General features: G+C 42.1%; 2 protein-coding genes across 9 annotated transcripts in view; both read right to left on the bottom strand.

Moving 5' to 3' along the window:
* Positions 1-6,618, bottom strand: part of Brd10 (bromodomain containing 10) — a 100,545-nt gene extending 93,927 nt beyond the window's left edge. For 2 of the 5 annotated variants that reach the window (XM_070033242.1, XM_070033243.1), the window contains exon 1: positions 5,781-6,616. In XM_070033242.1, the coding sequence (XP_069889343.1) occupies positions 5,781-6,376 (596 nt within the window). In that variant the 5' untranslated portion in view covers positions 6,377-6,616. Of the gene's footprint in view, positions 1-5,780 lie in introns of all 5 variants that reach the window. The other 3 variants (XM_070033241.1, XM_070033245.1, XM_070033246.1) reach the window with 2 other exon arrangements.
* Positions 6,619-9,361: 2,743 nt separating this feature from the next.
* Ranbp6 (RAN binding protein 6) lies at positions 9,362-13,935 on the bottom strand. 4 transcript variants are annotated; one of them, XM_070033240.1, is made up of 3 exons: positions 13,782-13,927; positions 12,534-12,666; positions 11,889-11,963 (listed from the first exon to the last, which is right to left on the bottom strand). In XM_070033240.1, the coding sequence occupies exons 1-2, from the start codon at positions 13,915-13,917 to the stop codon at positions 12,575-12,577; spliced, it is 228 nt and encodes a 75-aa protein (XP_069889341.1). In that variant the 5' UTR covers positions 13,918-13,927; the 3' UTR covers positions 11,889-11,963; positions 12,534-12,574. The 4 variants fall into 4 exon arrangements, with proteins under 4 accessions (XP_069889339.1, XP_069889340.1, XP_069889338.1 ...); XM_070033238.1 differs by having other exon boundaries at positions 9,362-11,963; positions 12,534-13,927; XM_070033239.1 differs by having other exon boundaries at positions 9,362-12,666; positions 13,723-13,927.
* Positions 13,936-21,281: the final 7,346 nt, after the last annotated feature.

Raw genomic sequence — 21,281 nt, 5'->3', positions numbered from 1 at the left:
AGGGAATGACAAGCACATGATAAAGCAAAACACATGAATCTTGTCAGGCCGGTAGCTCATACCTGTAATCCTAGCTACTCAGGAAGCTTGATCAGAAGCCTGGCAGCCTGGGAAGTCTAGGCAAATAAGTCCACAAGACTTGATCTCAACCAGTAAATTACCAGACTTCTAGAATGGCTCAAGTGGTAGAGCTCCAGCAAAAAAGTCCACCAAGAGTGCAAGGCCCTGAGTACAAGCCACAATCCTAGTACGTATGTATGCACATGCACATGCACATGCTCACATAAACACACAACACAAAACATCAAAAAAAATCCCAACAACAATCAAAGTCTACATAGGCATTTTTATTATATGAAATCTAAACCATTCTTAAATTAGTATCTTCAATGGAAAACAAAACAAAAAAATCATTAAGCAATGAAATCTGTGTTCACATTATTCCAGATAATACATTTGTGTCATGAGAAATCCTTTTCATCTTTGTTAACTGCACTTACTCAAAGTGTTCAGCTTTTTAAATATACTTTAATAGAAGTTTTTCTAATCCTTTTTCTTCCTGAAAAGACTGTTGAAGACAATCCTCAAAGTTTGCTGCCCCCTTTTATAACTAAACTTCATCCTGGGCAGTCTCATTCACTTTCATTTCTTTAATCATTGCCTTTCTGTATGTTAACCCTTTATTAAACATCTATAGTGCCAGGAATGGGTGCTTCATGTCTGTAATCCTATTCAGGAGGCTGAGATGTGAGGAACATAGTTCAAAGCCAGCCCAGGCAGAAAAGTGAGACTCTTACCTCCAATTAACCACTCAAAAACTGGAAATGAAGCTGTAGCTCAAAGTGGTAGAGTGTTAGCTTTGCTCACAAAGAGGCTCAGGGACAGCACCCAGGCCTTCAGTTCAAACCCCACAAAAACCACACTTCTTATTACCATATGCACTTTTTAAATTAATTTTCAGCTGGATATCTTCAAATGAATGCCTCTTATCATCACAGTATCTCCATCACCTGGGTACAAATAACCTAATTCATTTGGACATCACTCCTTCACACCATGCATCCAACAGTTTGCCATTTACCATTTGCACCTGCTGAGTTAAATTCTCTTCTGTATCTTCATCTAAGCTTTATATTCCAACTGTTCATTATTCTTTTGATGGAATTAATTAAATAATCTTTTAATTGACTTCCTGCTTTCTTCCTCCTTCCATTTCTACCTTCTTCAAAATACTAGTAACATCATGTTACTCTCTTAACCCTTGTGACACATTTACATGGCCTAGATTCTAAACTCCTTAGTAAGCATTCAAAGCCCTCTCTAACTGGCCCCATCCTATCTTTCTAGACCTACCTGTCACTACAGATCCTGTTCATCTTATACGCTAATCATAGGGTACAAACTATTTCCTAATGAATATTCTGTATTTGTATGCATCAGAATTCTAAATTGTATTTTCTGTTCACCTATCAAAATGAAGCAGCATAAAAGATCATTTTATATGGTTTTATACTCTACCTAGCACAGAATAATTAAAGTAATTGTCAATTGACTCCTGAATTTCACCTATCAACATTGTATACACTTTTTTTGTTTGTTTGTTTGTTTTTTGGGTCCGGTCCTGGGGCCTGAACTCTGGGCCTGGGCGCTTCAGCCCAGCTCTTCAGCTCAAGGCTAGCGCTCTACCACTTGAGCCACAGTGCCACTTCCAGCTTTTTTCATTTTGCTTATGTGGTGCTGAGGAATCGAACCCAGGGCCTCAGGCATGCAAGGCAAGCACTCTACAACTGAGCCAACTTCCCAGCCCCTTTATACACTCTTTAAAACCTAGTTTAAAAATAAGCTTGAAGCCGGATGCTGGTGGCTCACACCTGTAATCCTAGCTACTCAGGAGGCTGAGATCTGAGGATCATGGTTCAAAGCCAGCCCAGGCAGGAAAGTCCATGAGATGCTTATCTCCAATAAACCACTCAGAAAACTGGAAGTGGAGCTATGGCTCAAGTGGTAGAGTACTCGCCTTGAGCTGAAGAGCTGAGGGACAGTGCCAAGCCCAAAGTTCAAGCCCCACAACCAGCCAAAAAAAAAAATTAGCTTGAAGCCAGGCATCAGTGGTTCATGCCTGTAACCCTAGCTACTCAGGAGGCTGAGATCTGAGGATCGAGGTTCAAAACCAGCCCAGGCAGGAAAGACCATGAGACTCTTATCTCCAATTAGCCACCAAAAAACTGGAAGTGTTATTGGCTCAAGTGGTAGAGTGCTTGCCTTGAGCTGAAGAGCTGAGGGACAGAGCCCAGGCCCAGAGTTCAAGCCTCACAACCCACCAAGCAAATAAACAAACTAGCTTAAATAAAATCTAGTAAAGTATTTGAATCAGTTTCCTCCCACCCCTGTTATTTTTCTTTACATCTCTAACACTCCTGGAAATAGCATATGTTCAGCCCTGAGGGCTGTATAAGGCCTGGGAAAGCATTTGACCTGGGTAGGACTTGAAATTCAGTAAATTTAGCTACTTTGGAAAAATGAAATTCAGTGAATCAGCCTGTTCAAATTATGTTATTAATATCAAAATAGCCCTATGCAGTTAGAAAGGTTTCTCACCCCTGCTACTATAGTTTATCCCAGTAGTACTCTAAGCGTTCTTCCTTACAGCATAGTATTTAACAAGCTAAATCAAGATTTACCACTAAAACTCTGAAAGTAATCTGGGAACAATGGCTCACATCTATAATCCCTGCTACTTGGAAGGCAGAAATAGGAGGACTACAGTTGAAGCCAGCCCAAACAAAAAGTTATCAAAGATTTTATATTGGACAAGATGCACATGATATTTCATAACTGTAATCCCAGAACATGCATGGGAGGCAGAGATAGGAGATCATGATTCAAGGATAGATGAAGGCAAAAAGCAGGAAGTTGATCCTATCTAAAAAATAACTAAAAAATATCTTAAAGATAACTAAAAAGGGGATATGGCTCAAGTGGCAGAGCACTTGCCTAGATACATATATATACATATACATACATATGTGTGTATATTTATGTTTAGTATCTGGCTTTTTTTCTTTTTTGCTTTTGCTGAGGAATCAAACCCAGGGCCTCAGGCATGCAAGACAAGCGCTCTACCACTGAGCCCCTTTCCCAGCCCTATATTTATGTTTATATATCTACTACTAGTATAAATATCACAAAAGCAAAACAAAACCAGACATTAAGAATAAAATAATAATAGAATATACTGAAGTTTTAATAATTTCTTCCCTCACTCCTATTTGGACCCATTTTGTACGCCTTCTGAGGTACAGACAAAACACTGGAGACTAACTATATAAAATATATACTAAAGTATATAAAATTATTTGTAGTTTCCAGAAACACTATGCTGTTTTATGTCTTGCATTCATTGTAGTTTAGTATTCTAAAATGTCCCTGTCAAATCCACCTACAATATTCAACTCCTTTAAAAATGAGTTCAAGTACAAACTGTATTAACTTTATTCTCTTTCCCATCCTCCTTTCTTTTTCTCACCTGTTATCCCTTTTCTTCCAGCTTTAGATCACCCTCTCCTAAACCTTGTTAATATATCCAGTATGTTCATTATCTTTTTTTTTTTTTTCCAGTCCTGGGGCACAAACTTAGGGCCTGGGCACTGTCCCTGAGCTTCTTTTGCTCAAGGCTAGCACTCTACCACTTGAGCCATGGCACCACTTCTGGCTTTTCCTGTTTGTGTGGTACTGAGGAATCAAAACCAGGGCTTCATGTATGCTAGGTAGGCACTCTACCACTAATCCACCTTCCCAGCCCTAGATTCATTATCATCTTAGGTGTTTTCTTCCCTACTCAACTGTAAACCAATCAGTTCAGAAAACTTGTCTACTGATCTGAGACACATGGAAGTCCAACACTAATGGACACTTAAATATTTGCACAAACAATTAATTTAGACTAATACTCTCATTATACAGATAAAGACTCTGGAAGTTTTACAATGTTTATTCAATGTACTAATATCATTTGGCTGCTCTTTAATGATAATGTGACATCCTCTTTACCAAAGGCATCTCATTTATTATCAGTCACTAGAAGCTCAGTAGTATATGAAACAGCAGTAAAATTATCCTTACAAACTAAAAGATTTAATTTAGGGTTACAAATATACAGCAAAACACAAAAGGAAACTTAAATGACATAAATAGTAAAATACTATATAATACTTCATTTCCAAATAAGGTGTCTTGGTCATCTGGTTGCTAAAAAACCCTGTTCATGAGAACTATAACATATTGTTTTGAAACATAATAAATTATATTCCAAACTTAAGTTGCAACTGAGGCTTTTCAAACATGTCTACCCAAAGCAATTATATAATAACGACTTAGTCTTCTGGCTAGTATAGAAAAAGAAATAATTTCCTAATATACCTAAGCAAACATCATTTGGGAAGGGGGGTGGAGGGGGATCCGGTCGTGGGGCCTAAACTCTGGGCCTGGGCACTGTCTCTCAGCTCTTCAGCTCAAGGCTAGCCCTCTACCATTTGAGCCACAGCGCCACTTCCGGCTTGTTTTCTTTTTGCTTATGGGGTGCTGAGGAATCGAACCCAGGGCCTCATGCACGCAAGGCAAGAGCTCTACCACTGAGCCACCTTCCCAGCCCCAAACTTATCATTTATAAAGTGTATACATAACATCACTTACAAGTACAAAAAAGTGAGCAACTCAGAACTCTACTTGAAACCATCATGCTACTTTTTGCTATCAAAATGTAAGCATTTTTTCTCTTCTGCTGAATGTTGGAGATTAAGTATCTTTAGTAACATTATAACGTTTATGTTTACAACGTTTATAAGTTACGTTATAAGTTTAACTTCTAAGTATGGATACTATTAAATCACCTGAGAATTCTTTTTTTTTTTTTTTTTTGTCGGCCGTGGGGCTTGAACTCTGGGCCTGGGCGCTGTCCCTCAGCTCTTCAGCTCAAGGCGAGCGCTCTACCACTTGAGCTACAGCGCCACTTCCGGTTTTCTGGTGGTTTATTGGAGATCGGAGTCTCACGGTCTCTCCTGCCCGGGTTGGCTTTGAACCGCGATCCTCAGATCTCAGCCTCCTGAGTAGCTAGGATTACAGGCGTGAGCCACCAGCGCCCGGCGACCTGAGAATTCTTAATGCACATTAGCCGCTAGGAATGATGGCTCCAAGAATTTAAAAAGTTACCTTTAAGTAGGGTTGAAGGTATGACTGAAGAGCACGCTTGCCTAGCCTATCTGAATTGAGGCCCAGGATTCAAGCCTCAAAAATTAGCCTCTGTGTTAAAGAGAAAGTTTCTCTGTCCTTTTCTAAGACTAAGGTCTGTTAGCTTATGGAAACTAAATGCTCTTAGAAACTTGAGCAGTTTCTTGCAGCCAGCTCTCTTGCTTCATTCTACATTCTTTTCAAATCTTTAAAACTTGACGGACCTTCCGAGTTTAGAAACTTGTGATATCAATTTGCAGTGTACTTTAAGACTTAAAAATAATGGCACGAGAGTGGCTTATCTTGTCTGAATCATTGATAGAAATATGGAAATCAGCTTCTCTCTTCCCGGGTGCCCAGCTTTCAGCCCACATCCACCACACCCCTCCAAGGCCCCCGCCCAGAGCTGCTCCACCTCTCGGGGTTCTCCGCCACCGACACCGCACCTATCAGCGCCGCCCCCCGCTCCCTGGCCCAGCCCATCCTCGCTCGGACACGTGTGAGGGTGTGTTTGTGTCAGTCTGTCAGTCCCACCCAGAATGGGGCTAGCTTACCGAGAGAGAAGCGCCAACTTCTGCTCCAGCAGCATCTCTAGCTTCTGGCCCTGTTTGGAGATCCAATGGTCCACTCCGTGCAGGCGGTAACACGTCTCCAGCATCGTCCTGAAGTCCGCCACAAACTCCGTGATGCCCCGGTACTGGCCGCTGGCGAACTTCTCCTCCATCTTCAGCAAACACATGCCCTGGCCCGGCGGCGGCGGCGGGACGGCGCGGCTGCCCCGGCCCCCGCCGCGCGGCCCCTCGGCCGCCTCCTCTTCCCCGCTGGCAACGCCCCCCAGGGGCTGCAGGAAGGGGGCGGTGAGGCCCCTATGCTTCTCCTGCAGGAACTCGCCCAGGATGCGGTAACCCTGCTGCAGCTCGTAGGTCAGTTCCTGCTCCTTGCAGCCACCGCCCGCGACCCCCTTCGTCTCCGCCGCCTCCTCCGCCGGGTCCGCCGCGTCCTCCAGCGAGGAGGCACTCCTCCCGCGGGCCGGCCCCGCGGCCGGGGCCGCCTCGGCCACCTCCTCCTCGCCCTCTGCCTCGGCCGCCGGTGGCGGCCGCTCCTCTTCCCCAGCCGGCTCCATCTCCCCGGGAGGCTCGGGCACACTCATGCTCTCGGCAGGCCCAGGCTGGGAGGCGCGGAGCGGCCTCTCGAGACGCCGAGGGACGTGGGAGCGCGGGCCGCTTCCTCACGGCTCGGCCGTGCCGCGCAGCCCGTGCCGCATCGGGCCTCGTCCTTCTTCAGCCGCCGGCTCGGCTCGGTGCGCGCGGGGGTCTCGAGCTCGCCGCCGGCGGGGCGGGGTTACATGGCGCGCGGGGAGGGGGAGAGGAGAGCCCGGGTGCCCTCCTCTCTCCCCTCCCCCGGCGGCAGCGCGCGCGCGGCCCTCGTCGGCTTCACCCCTCCGCCGCCCGCCCGCCGGTCGCCGCTCTCTCCACCGCCGAGCCTCGCGGGGCGGCCGCGGCCCCGGTGCCCCACCCCCTCCCGGGCCGGCAGGGGGCGGGGAGGGGGCGAGGAGTACCGGGGGCTCCTCTCTCTCCTCCCCCGGGTGGGCCGCGGCGCTGGGCCGCGGCGGGCCCGGCTCCTCCTCTCCCTCACACCCCCTCCCGCCCCTCTCTACCTGCGGGGGACCTGGGCAGAAGGAGGCGGCGCACGGACGGGCCTGGCGACAACTGTCAGTTAGGATCCCCACTGGGCGGGGGGGAGGGGATGAGGGGAGGGGCAGGCAGAGCAGGGGGAGGGCACTCAACCCTCCGGGCTGAGCTAAGCTACAGAAAGAGGGAAAGAAAGAGGCACCGTCGCCATCCCCTCTGCGCGTGCGTAGTAGAACAAATCTTCCCCCTGCTCTCCTCGCGCTCCGCCCAGCTTTGCGAAAGGGAAGACTACGGCTCCGCGACCCGACCGAGGCCCGGAACGCCGCGCGGGAGAGTGACGTCATTAGCGCGCGGGCCACCGTAAGGGGCGGGGTGGAGGGGGAAGCAGAGCGCCTGCGCCACAGTGTCACGGTGAAAACCGGGCGGCCGGAGGCTTCAGCCAGTCCAGCTGTATTGATTCCTGAGACTCTGGTAATCCCTAAAATCTCTAATTTATCCTAAAGGAAGCTAATAGTTAACCTTATTACGGCAAATGAATAGTGAGAAAGCATGACATGTAAGTCCTCTCCACGGTAAAATTTACATGCCTTTTGCATTAATACCTCTCAAAAATATGCCCTTTCAAGGACTGCCAAAATTGAAATCCTCAACGTTTATGGCTGGTTTGTCCATAAATACCATTTGAAAGTAAAATACTGAGATGGGGACATTTTTGTGCTTTAGAGTAGTTACAGTTCATTCTGTATGCACAGATTCATTTGATATGGAAGGATTCCTACTATCAGATATTTGTAATTTGTTAGATTGACATTTACATTAATAGTGTTCTCCGTAGCTGAAGATATACCTCAGCTCAGGAAGGAAAAGGACAGAGACTAGACCTATTTCAACAACTGAGAAACAAACATGCCTAATACTGCTGGATATCCCTCATTTACTTTAACTAAAGCCCAAGAATCTGGGTCAACCATATTCAAGCAAGTATCTTCTTTTTTAAGCACCAGCCCTATTTCATGACTCTTGTTCCATTTATTGAGCCTTATGTCACTAAACACTTTATAGTCATTGTTTCTTAATTCTTACAACAATCCTTTAATCTAGGTATTTACCTTCGTTCCAGAGAATCTAACTCTTTAATAATTTGCCAAAATTCAAACCTAGTTGTGTCATACTTTAAAACTCTAGGTGCCTAATTCCAAATCATCTGGCAGAATTTCTAATTCTTCATGCAGGAAATGTTGTTGAAAGGCTTCTTAATTAAATATATATAAGAGAATGAAATAGAAGACGTCTCAACTTTAGTTCATAAAGAAGGAAGATGACAGTAATCCTAGTTATTATGAAAGCAGAACAGGTCCTAGAACTTAAAAATCCACTCTTATACAAGAAATGTAGGTATATTTACAGAAGTATTACCATTTGATTCAACAAATAAGACAACTCTCTATTAAAACTTAGAAGTAGGCAATCACTGTCTTCGATTCTGGTACCCTGTGTCTTGTATATACATTTATCTGATTTGGGGAAGGGAAAGGGAATAACAAGGACAAAGAATGACCCAATGCAACAATGATACTTATAAGACTCTATGTTGGAAATTAACTTTATAAATTGGGAGGGGGAAGGAAGGAAACTGTGGAGGGAAGGAATAGTGGAAGAAAAGGAGTAACAATGTTTGACAAGAAATGTACTCATTACCTTATTCATGTAACTGCAAACCCTCTGTACAGCATCTTTACAATAAAATTAAATTAAAACAAGAAACAAAACTTAGAAGTAGCTAAGTGCCAATGGCTCAAATCTATAATCTTAGCTACTCAGGCGGGGAACTGAGGATTTTGGTTCAAAGTTTGCTTAGGAAGGAAAGTCCATGAGACTCATCCCAACCACCAAAAAAAAAAAAGCAGGAAATGGAACTGTGATTCAAGTGGCAGGGCATTAGTCTTGGGGAAAATGCTCACGGACAGCGTCCAGGCCTTGAGTTCAAGCCCTGGGACTGAACAAACAAAAAAACTTTGAAGTTGATTTTTTTCTATTTATTTTAAATGACTTACAATTATAACCACACTATATATATAGCATTCTTAACTTTCTCCCCTCCCTCAAAAATTATATGGAATGGATAGGAAACACATTTTTTTTGGGGGGGGGGTGTCCAGTCATGGGGCCTGAACTCTGGGCCTGGGCACTGTCCCTCAGCTCTTCAGCTCAAGGCTAGCGCTCTACCACTTGAGCCACAGCGCCACTTCTGGCTTTTTTTCTTTTTGCTTATGTGGTACTGAGGAATCGAACCCAGGGCCTCAGGCATGCAAGGCAAGCGCTCTACCACTGAGCCACCTTCCCAGCCCAAGGAAACACATTTCTAAGATCTCAACTTTATATCCCTGTCTACAGTGGCCCAACCTACCAATCTGAAGTGGTAAGGGGTGAATTGGAAAATTCCAAAGGAAATATCCAAAAGGAATTCCAAACTCAAAAACCAATATAGAGAAACACAATAGAGATGAATGAACAGCAATGATTTATTGAGCACTTACTGTTCTTAAATATTTTCTGAATACGTACACAGTACTCACAATATCCCCAGGAAGTCACAATAGATGTATGTTTTTTTAAGTTTTATATGGATGATTTATGGAATAGAAAGCTTTTTTCTACCCTATAAAAAGCTCAACACCAAAGACTGACATTGCAATTAATAGAACAGACTTACAGAGCTGTTTTCTTATAATGCACTTACACTGGTAAATGACTAGTCTCAAAGCTGTTTTATTTTTAATATTTAAAAATAGAATTAAGTTTTGTTTAGTTTTTTCACTTTTACTATAGAATATCCTTCAGTGCTGCTATAGTATTTGCTATGAACTTCCTCACAACCTGAAACTATTTGGGTCTCATTCTGAATCAAGTCTTTTCTTCTTGTTGACCTGCTTGGCAGGGAAAAAGACAGCACACATATACAAATAGTTCGCTAAAACATATACACTTATCCCACAAACACTGATAACTTGCTATTTGTCAAACACAGTATTACAGTATATTACATGCTACCAATGTTAGATGCACCAGTAATTATAATTCAGTAACTATAATTCTTGTTGTTCTGATTAACTTTTTTAAATGGAGAGCAGTTTAAAGAGATTTAAATGTTCTCATAACTCTCAGCTGAACACCTTGTGAACTGGAATTTGGATATGTCACAACTGGTTCTCAGGAGTACATCATATCAAAGTTTACATACATTATAAAGAAAACTCTCACATTCCACAGCAATATCTTGAAACTCACTCTCAGTTCTACCATTCTTCTACCACCATAAATATCAGAAGTAGTAGTATCAAGGAGTAATAAATAAGCCTGTCATAACTTCAAAGATATTTGTCCTGGAAGTTCTATCTTACCTTTGTTAGCTCTTAGTATCTTGTGACAGTCAGGATGACTTCTTGGCACCAAGTTAACTGCAGCATTGATATTTGTTCAAACAGCAACAACTTATACTTACTGCACATCAAGTAGGGGTAAGTGACAAACATTCTAAGACATGAGTTATTACTAAGGTCTATGTTAAGAGATAAAACATGCAAAGTATACAAAAGGCTGTGACTAGTCCTAGAGAAACATGGGGATGAAATATAACCACTTATAATGGAGAGAACAATTCTGTCATTTATAACAGAATCCACTCAACATTTATTAGTAGTCACTTTTATGGCAGATGATATTCAAGTAATATTAAAGTGCTTCAAGCAAGATTTAGCAATTCGTGTAAGGCTTCCTGCTGTTCATCATCAAGTTTGGATATGCACTCCAACCATAAATCTTCAGAAGTCTGTACCTGGCGAACAACATTAGCTAGGCGTTTAGCACAAGGATCTTCATAGTTAATAGTGTCATTGATTTTTCCTTCTGCAATTATACTGATGATTTTGGGAAGATTGGAATTATTTGGACCAACTACAAGTGGATGGTTACTTTCAATTAAGTCACAGAGAAAATTCAGAGTCTGAATAGCTTCCTCTTTATCTTCATGCAGTGGAAGCCATGATAACCAATGTGGAAGAACTTCATCTACATTTACACAGTTAGGCTTAAACTTCAAAATCTTCCCTATTGCTGAGATACAGTTTTCCGTAGCAATGACATTTTTTTTGGTTTTGGAATTTGCACACTTAATAACTTTCACCAAGAGTGGAACTGCTTCTGAACATAAAGAACGATAATCATCACCACCAAACTGTGCCATAACACCCAGGCCATAAGCAGCAGCTTGCCTAACTTCTGGGTTATTATCTCGCATATTTAGTAGCATTGGCCACCGAAAATATTCCACATATTTAAATGAGGTTGGACTGCAGTGCTCTATGATATCATCAAATATGCATAATCCCCACTGTCTGTCTGGCCATGGCCTACTTGAACAAATGAGATTTACAATTAATGGAAGGAGCTGTTCAAACCATGGTAAAATCTTTTCCTTGTAAGTACTAAATAATGAGTGCAAAATATCTGATACTTTGGTCAGAATATAAACATCACATTCATCTTCATCTTGCAGAGACATTTCAACCTGCTGGTCATAGTTTTCCTCTTGCCTTTTAACCTGTCGTATCTCTTGGTTTTTAAAATGTCCTTCAAGTTTTGCCTTCAGAATTCCTCCTAATTCTTCCAAGTGTTCATCATTAAGGCAACCATCTCCCATTACCTCAATGGACTTTGCAAAAGAATTCATAATTTCCGAGAGTACATCTGTATCAGGTTCAGTCCCAATAGCTTTGATTAAAGGATCACAAATCAACTGCCACATCTGTGAAAGATAGTCTGCACCACGAATTCTTGCACATTCCAGGAGAAAAGGCATGGCCTCTGCGGCTGCCACCCGAACATTGTCATGGAAATAAAATTTCAGTAAAGGAACCATCAGTTTTACAACTTGGTCTGTATATTCCACAAATCCTTCTTTTAACTCCTTAGCATAATAAACCAACATCTGGCAAGCGGTTGCTTTTGCTTCGAGTCCTGAAGTTTTAATCCCAAAACTTTGTTGGTCTCCAAGATTTACAAATTGCCAGCCATCGTCATCACTCATATTCTCCACATCTTGTGTGTCTAAGAGAGCAACATCAGGTTTAGCTGAAGCAGTTTTAATAAGAGGCTCAACAACCAGTGGAAGGTACTGTTCAAAATCTTTCCCAAGAATTTTACACATCCTAGCCCATGCTGAAACCATGTAAGAGGTCTGAGGGTCATCATCTTCCATATTACTTAAATCTGATTGTGTCTTCAACAATAGCTGCATCACATTTGATGTATCTTGCATAAATTTTTCTTTCCCAACAGCAAGACCAACATGGCTAATGCACTCAATAGTTTTTCCTCTCAGAAGTTTAAGTTCCTTCTGAACAGCGAGTTCAACAACATGAGTTAGGGAGGGCATAAATATGTCATAATATGGAATGAATTTTTCTTCTATTGTATCTGCAACAGAGGCAATGGTTGTCACAAGCTGTTCCAAAGCCAATTTAGTCCCATTCCGAATCAATTCTTGAAGCTTAATTACCAAGATAGAATGCAGATTTTTCACCATATTATCCAAATATAGAACTAGCAATGATTTGGGGCAATCTTCAATAAAAACAATAAGAGCAGAAGCTGCATGAGATTGCACACGCTGATTACCTTGATTTTCCATGGTACGCAACAAAGCTGCAATCACTGTCTCATGGAATTTCTTTTGGAAACCAGGGGCAAAATCTGTAGCCATCTGTCCAAGTGTAGTACAGGCCGCAGCCCTCACCCTTGGATGAGGATCCTGAAGAAAAAGCAAAACTGAGTTAACTGTTTCATCTAGGATTGGTTCCATTTGCTGATGGCAACCTTCTCCAATTGCAGATAAGGCCATTAATCCAGCATGCCGATATTTCCAATCAGGGCTCTGAAGCATTTGCATGATATGCTCTTTGGTCATGGGTAAGACCACCTTTCCACCAAGCCCACAAGCTAGTCTGTCTAGTGCACTCTCAGCAGCAACAGCATTACTGTCAAAATCATCTTCTTCCATTTCATCAGCATTTACCCAATCCTCATCATCTTGTAGATCAACCATCATTGCTAATATATGAGGAACTGCCTGTGCAATAATACTTGTATGTTTTTTCAACATTGGGGTAGCAGTTTCAGACAAGGTCACAATTACTTCCAGGGCCAGCTGGCGTTGCAGATTACTAAGCCTAGAGTCTCCACACAACTTCAGGCTCAGTTGTAGAGTATCTTCTAAATAGGGACCCAAGTACTTTGGTACAGTATCTGCAATCTCAACAAGGGATTCTAGCACAGAATCGTCATCCTGGTAGCAGGAGTCATTCACAGCCTGTAGGATTCCAGGAAGCAAGTCTGCAAAGTCTTTGAAAAGGGCAATATTGTTCTCGTTAGCAAGAACAAACGCAGCTGCAGCTCTAGCAGATAAGGTCCTGATTGCTGGGTGTTCTTGATCTTGAATACATTGGTCCAACAATCTTTTGATGATATCCAAATCGTGCCGGTCTTGGTTCCCAAAAATCCCAGGAAAGTGCCAGAAAACGTGAAGTGCAACTTCCCACAGAACCACATTTTTAGAGTAGATCGAGTCAATAAGGAACTTCAGACCCTCTGGCCAGTGGTTAGTGCCATCCTCATCTATCAGATTCCTGGCCAGCACCGCAAAAATATCGCAAAGTTTTTTCCTCATGCTAGCATGTGTCTCTAACTTAACGGCCAGTATGAGTTCAATCTTGACATCCCTCTGCACATCAGAAGGCAGATTTGGATAGACCTCCTCAAAGCCAGAGGACAAAAGCCGTCGTAGCAGTGCGGCAGCCATTTGTCTCACCTCATAACCCGCTCTTCTATTCCTGACGGCATCTAAGAGGAATGTAGTCTTACACAGACCTGGGATATTCTCATAGATTTCCTCCGCTTGCCGCCGCACCATACAGCTTGGATTGATTAGGTTCTTCAGAAGCTGGTAGAACTCTTGCTTCTCCGACACGGTCGCCGGCACCCCGGCAGATCCGGCCGCCGCCATCGCGCTCTGTCAAAACTACGGCGACGGGGAAGAAGGGCGGGGGGGAGGGTCTGCGGCTTGGAGCGTGACGTCAGCGAGGCGACGGTGGGGATGGGCGGGGCGCTGCTCCCTCCGCTGCCTGGGTGCTGGTTGCTAAGCACCGGGAGGCTTGGAAGCCAGGAAGAAGTTTCTGAGAGGTGTGAACAGGTGCAGATGTTGGTGATCCTCCATTTATTTTTCTGATAAATATGCACCTGCAGGGGAAAAGGGGAAGAAATGTTAACATTCTTCTGATAAATATGCACCTGCAGGGGAAAAGGGGAAGAAATGTTAACATTCATTATATTCGGTTAGGATTCTGAGTGATTTTTCCTCTATTTCTAAACTGCGTTGGTATTACTCCGATCATCTAAAACCAGTGAGTGCATTTTGAAAACAAGCTAAGTGAAAGAAGTCAATCACAAAGGACCAAATGTTGTATAATTCCATGATAAGAAAGCTTTTTAAAAACCAGCTCTATACAGACTGAAATTAGTGCTTGCAGAGCGTATTTTGAATAATGAAAATGTCCTATAATTGACTTGTAATAATTGTACCACGTGGTTATACTAAAAACTATTACGTTGTGCAGTTTAAACTGGTGAGCTGTATGCTATGTGAGTAATACCATAATAAAGTGGTTTATAAAATAAGGCCAACAAGAGAATAATGATTTCCTCCTCACTACCACATCTATAGTAGTGGTAGAACAGTGGTGCTCAAACTTGGATGTGTATCAGAATCACTTGGCCCTTGGATTATAATAAAGAATAAAAAGACAATTGAGTAAAGTATGGTAGAAAGTAATCTGGAGTAAGCCGGGTGCCAGTGGCTGATGCCTGTAATCCTAGCTACTCAGGAGACCGAGATCTGAGGATTGCGGTTCAAAGCCAATCCAGGCAGGAAAGTCTGTGAGACTCTTATCTCCAATAAACCACTCACAAAACCAGAAGTAGTGCTGTGGCTCAAGTGGTAGAGCACTAGCGTTTAGCTGAAGAGATGAGGGACAGCGCCCAGGCCTAGAGTTCAAACCCCATGACCGGTTAAAAAAAAGAAAGAAAAAGAAAAAGTAATCTGAAGTAAAAATCAGAGTACTTGAACCCTAGTCTTGTTACTTAACTAATTTTGTATTTTTGATTGTGTCACATATTACATAGTGTCTAAACTGTGATGTAAAGCAGTTCCACTAGCTATCCTCTAGTGGAAAACTGCAGGGTTTATTCTTAAGTCTCTGCAACGAAATATAGTTTCTTTAATTCAGAAAGCTATGACAATCCAAAAGAGAATGATGAGGTCTTGCTCTGCATTAGCACATTTAGAACTTTATACAGATTTGTTAGGATGACAGAACTAATTTTAGGTAAGGAATGGAAACTCAAGGAGGTCAGGGTTTACCTAAAATGACACATCTGAGTCTTAATCCCCATCTCTTCTGAACATAACATCAACACACTTTTACCACGTTACTTCCCCCTAACCATTCTTGATTTTTGCAACACCATCACAGATCTTCATATATTGCAAGGTCTGTTTTAAGTTTCTCCAAGAAGACATATTTAACTTTGTAAAGATGCATATGCATCCAAAAATAGGAAAACCATAGTTTTCATATCACCAGATAATAGCCCACACAAGTAGTCACAGAAATTACTTTGTAATACGAAGCCCCATTGTCTAGGCATTACTCTCATTCTGTAGAAAACATGAAAATCATTTGGGATACTTATTTCAAAATACAGAGTTTAGGGCCTTGCCTCTAAACTATTGAACCAGAATTTTTGGTGAAATTTAAATAAGAACATTGGCTTGTGTAAATATCCAGAAGATGATTTGATTCTAAGATCTTAAATCCACTTCTGCATTGTTCACATACTGGTTACAGTTCCTTGAAAAAAATTGCCTGCAGAATCTCAGCATTTGGTGATTTAAAAAAGGGAGGGACAAAAGGTGAACAAATTCATCATTGGTACTCACTAGACATTATGTTGCAAATGAACTATACAACCTGTGGGTGGAGGGGCTGGGAAGGTGGCTCAATGGTAGAGCGCTTGCCTTGCATGCCTGAGGCCCTGGGTTCGATTCCTCAGCACCACATAAGCAAAAAGAAAAAAGCCAGAAGTGGTGCTATGGCTCAAGTGGTAGAGCGCTAGCCTTGATCTGAAGAGCTGAGGGACAGCACCCAGGCACAGAGTTCAGGCCCCACGACCGGACCCAAAAAAATAAATAAATAAAAAGAAAAGAAAAGACAACCTGTGGGTGGGGATGGAAGAGAAAAACTGAAAAAGAGTAAGGGAAGGGGTAACATTGTTCAAAAAGAAATGTACTCATTACCTGATTTATTCAACTGTAACCCCTTGTATATCATGTTCTAAAAATATATTCAAAATAAGTAAAAAAGGATAAGTATTGAATTTGCTAGCTATAATCATAGCTTTCCTATCTAAATTCAAGTTTTTGAACTTTAATGAGCAAGATAAGGTATAAAAATATGAATGTGCATGGGAAAAGGTCTTTCCTCAACACTACAAGAATTAGAATATTAAAGTCTTATTAAAACTAAAATTAGATACCATCACAGACCCACATTTGGGATGTATGTGTGTATGTATTGGTTTGTCTGTCTCTATGTTTGTGTGTGTGTGTGTGTGTGTGTGTGTGTGTGAGAGAGAGAGAGAGAGAGAGAGAGAGAGAGAGAGAGAGAGAGAGAGAGAGAGAGAGAGAGAGAGAGAGAGTGTGTCTGTCTGTCTGTCTGTCTGTTTTTCTGGTCCTGGGGCTTGAACTCAGGGCATGGGTGCTATCCCTGAGTTGTTTTTTTTGTTTTTTTTGTTTTTTTTGTTTTGCTTAAGTCTAGCACTCTAGGTCTTAAGCCACAGGTCTACTTCAGATTTTTTAAGTGATTCGCTGGAGATAAGTTTCACAGACTGCCCTGCCTGGGCTGGCATTGAACTGCGATTCTCAGATCTCAGTCTCCTGATTACAAGTGTGAGTCATTGGTACCTGGCCATCACACTTTAAAAATAAATATCTGACAATGCCTAGGATTAGTACAGACATAGAAGAACAGGAGCTCAGTTATATTTTTGTTGGAATATATGTAAATTGGTATCACTTCAAATATGTATTTGAGAATGTTGGGTTAAGATTTTTTAATCAAAACTAGGCATTGGTGGCTCCCACCTGACATCCTAGGCTTGAAATCTGAGTTAGAAGCCAGCCTGGCCAGATAAATCTGAGAGACTTATTTTCACTTAACTAGCAAAAAGTCAGAAGTGGAGGTGTGGCTCAAGTGGTAGAGAGCTAGCCTTGAGGAAAAAGAAGCTCAGGAGCCAGGCACTGGTGTCTCATGCCTGTAATCCTACTCAGAAGGCTGAGATCTGAGCATCACGGTTCAAAGCCAGCCTGGGCAGGAAAGTCTGTGAGACTATCTCCAATTAACCACCAGAAAACCAAGTTGTGCTCAAGTGGTAGCCATAAGCAAAAGAGCTGAGGGACAGCACCCAGACCCAGAATTCAAGCCTGCAAACACACACACACACACACACACACACACACACACACACACACACACACACACACACACACACACACACACACACAATTTAAGCTGGGTGCTGGTGGCTCATGCCTGTAATGATCAGAAAATTCTGTGAGATTTTTTTAATCTCCAATTAATCACACAGAAAAAGCCAGAAGTTATACTGTGTGAGCAGCACCCAATACAGGCACCAAAAAACAAACCAAAAAACTCACAACAACAACAACAAAAGCTATTCAATCTCATTCCCTCAACAAATTGAAGTAGAAAAGTCACCCTGCTGGTGAAGCCACTTTCCAACATCCAGGTGCCAAAATGTGGCCCCTTCCCAGTTGTGGGAATGTGAGCTGAGGGTAACTAAGGGGTGCTATTATATGGGGAAATTCCATCAGTGAGATAAAGAGAAGCCGCACTTTAAGAGGTCAAATTGGGAATTTTTATTAAAATGCTGGTGTTTGCAAGCTGACTCATGCCCCCCAAAACTTGCAGCTTAGAATCGAGCTAGCACAAAGCTTATAAAGGTCAAAACCGCATTGTGTTGTGAGGAATTAAATCTAATAAAAGTGTTTAACATAAGTACAGCAAACCAGATGAGGAATAATTAGGGTCTTAGGGCAAAGTGCCAAGATGGCCATTAAGACAAGATGGAGTTTCTTAGACTCAGTATCCACATTTCAGGGCTATCTGAATCCACAGTGGGAAGCCCACAATGTATTTTAAATAATTTTAAATATTTTAAATAATACAGAGGGGTAGATGATTTCTGAACAACTAAAAAGGAATTAACCACCTGGTCAGAAGTTGATATTAACCCCCTAGCCTTGTGTAAACCTGATTAATGCATATTTTGTGTGTAACCAGCTTGTGTAAAACCCATGGATGGGACTGGGAAGTAGCTCAGTAGTAGAGCACTTGCCTTGCATGCATGAGGCCCTGGGTTTGATTCCTCAGCACCACATTAGCAGAAAAAGCCAGAAGTGGCACCATGGCTCAAGTGGTAGAGCGCTAGCCTTGAGCTGAAGAGCCCAGGCCCAGAGTTCAGGCCCCATGACCAACCAACCAACCAACAACAACAAAACAAACAAACAAACAAAAACAGGGTCTTCACCTCCCTCTGGAACTGAACTTCTTTCTTGGCATTTGCTTGGTTCCGGTTGTCAGCAATAAACTCCTTTATCTTCTCTGAAAAGTGGTCATAGTCTCTGCTGTTTGCTGGTCTGCACTGCCACGACAAAACCTTCACTGCATGTATACTCAAGTACAGTACAAGGTGCTTGGGGCAAAGATTAAATACATGAAAATGCTTGTAAGAGGTGGCAAAGGTCCCAAGTGTAGGGAGCCCATGGAGGCAGTGAGTCTTCAATGGAATTCCTTGAAGTTTGTGGGACAGCTAACAATACTCTGGGTGTGGGAATATCAGATAGAGCTCCCCAGAGGAGATGATATCAGAGATGACTTTTGTAGTACAAATCTTCATTAACCATTTGAATAAAGAGAAGTTTGTTCTAAGTGAGGAAACAACTTGTTGAAATGCGGAGGCTGTAGAGTATACGTTGATATGGATTAGTACCAATGTTTCAGTGTTGCTGGAGTATTGGGTCTGGGGCCTGAGAGAGTCTGAGGATGACATAGGAGGTAGCAAGAAGGAAGGCAGGAAAAATAAAGGCGAGATCATAAAGGACACTATATTCCATGCGGAGAACTTTAGTTGTTGTTTTTTTTTAAGGTAAGGAGAAGTTAAACAATTTTAACCAAGACCTATGAAATGACCAATTTTTAGAAAGTTTACTTTTATAGGAATTTGAAAACCGAAGTGATAAAGACTAGAGGAATTTAGGAGGCCTTGTTTAAATTCAGTTAAGCTAGCTGGGCGCTGGTGGCTCATGCCTGTAATCCTAGCTACTCAGGAGGCAGAACTCTGAGGATTGTGGTTCAAAGCCAGCTCGAGCAGAAAAGTCCTGGTGAGACTCTTATCTCCAATTAACCACTCAAAAAACAGAAATGGCTCTGTGACTCAAGTAGTAGAGCACAAAGAGGCTCAGAAACAAGGCCTAGGCACTGAGTTCAAGCCCCACAACTGATCCCCCCCCCAAAAAAAAAATCAGTTAAGCTGCAAGTCTAAATTATAGCAGTGGAAGACAAAGATTAGAAAGGTTTTAAGTATTCATAGTACCAAGAAGACTAGGAGACGCCTCAGAAATCTGCCTAAGTTCTGGCCTGAGCTTCTGCTTGGAGGTGCTGCTATTTACCTATTTATTTACTGATAAAATAATAAAAAGCAGTGTTGCTACAGATCAAAAGACTGTTAACTCTTCTGAGGGGAACAAAAAGAAGCTTCTTCAAGAAGGTGAATGTCAGGATCCATGTTTTGTTCTCACATGTTATAATAATAGTCATCATTCCAACAGTAAGATCTAAATAAATCAACTTTAGGAAAATTATAAGCTTTTACTTTTAGAAAAAATAATCTGATTTAAAAATCTTAAATTTTGTTCTTAAATTAGATCATTCTTTTCTAGTTACTTTTCTGCATTGTTATAGCTGCTCTAAGGAGCATACATAATACCCAAGATTGCAAGTCTGGACTTGCAGATTTGGTTAGAGTTATATGACTTTATGAACTTTTGTAATTAAAATTAGCTTTGTTGCGCTGAGGGAGAAACCATCTGAAGAATGTTTTTCACAAAGGTGGCCCGAAACCAGACAATTAAGATGTTTATCAGCAGTTTATCAAGTAAGGAAAGTTCAAAATAAGTTGCAAATTTCTTCTAAGGAAGATTAGAGTTTAATGAAAGGAATAGAATTAAAATGGGCCTACATGACACTATTACAAAAATAATCCAGAGAAACACCTAAAACATTTACACACATTAAAAAAAAAATTCAATAAAGGCTCCAAATGGCCAAAATAAAACAACCTGAATATTAACAAGGATACCTACAATGGATTTAAAAAAACAAAACTTAAGATTTAATTGTTAGGCTTTTAAAAAGAGGTTGCCGAGTAAGTACCACACCACGCACGTGGTATTCAGGTAAGGGGTAGGTTTATTCATCATTCTGGCTGGCACCAGGCCATGTTGGCATTCCACGTGGCTGGGAAAGAGACCTGAGAAAGAGGGCGTCTGGGCCTAGACTAGGCCTTATCTGGGGTATGGGAGGAGAAAGGTGTGACAACATCAAATTCAGATGTGACCTCAGCAGATGGAGATGTGACCTCTTCCAGGTGTACCTATGTAACACAGGTACTGGGTGAAGACTTTGCTGAGAGGAATGTGGAGTCTGCTGGCCATCCAGGAACGGACCTTACATTAAGTATACTAAAGATTTATGTGTTGTAAAGAGAAACTAGAGTCTAAGAGATACCAACTATATCATGTCTATAATCCTATCTACTCAGAAGGCTGAAATCTGAGGATCGTGGTTCAAAACCAGCTCTGGTAGGAAGGTTGAGCGCTAGCTTTGGGCAAAAAATTTTAAAAACCCTCAGGGATGGCACTCAAGACCTGACTTCAAACCCCAGGACTGGCACACAAACAAACAAAAAACAACAAATGTGTCAATGGAAGTGATAAACAAAAAATGATAATGCCAAACAAAAGTGGTGATCAAACTGTAAGGTTTGGAGAAAGGAGACCTCCACATGGTTGCTCAAGCAGAAGAGAATTTATTCTAAGAGCCAAACCACTGGACTTCACAAGATGTAGTGTGAAAGAGAAGGCACTTATGGAGGGGATTGAGGCTGGGAGGATGTGAGGCTGAAGTGGATGAGGAAGTACCCTCAGAGCCTGGGGACTACCCATGGCCCCCA

Source organism: Dipodomys merriami, unplaced genomic scaffold, assembly GCF_024711535.1.
Source record: "Dipodomys merriami isolate MVZ:Mamm:240054 unplaced genomic scaffold, mDipMer1.0.p SCAF_22, whole genome shotgun sequence".
Taxonomy (NCBI): Eukaryota; Metazoa; Chordata; class Mammalia; order Rodentia; family Heteromyidae; genus Dipodomys; species Dipodomys merriami.
The sequence above is the reverse complement of the archived record's forward strand: the minus strand, read 5'-3'. Positions and strand labels throughout refer to the sequence as shown.

Excerpts from the sequence above, each read along its gene's own strand:
- Ranbp6 (XM_070033237.1), bottom strand. The coding sequence starts at position 13,917 with ATGGCGGCGGCCGGATCTGCCGGGGTGCCGGCGACCGTGTCGGAGAAG.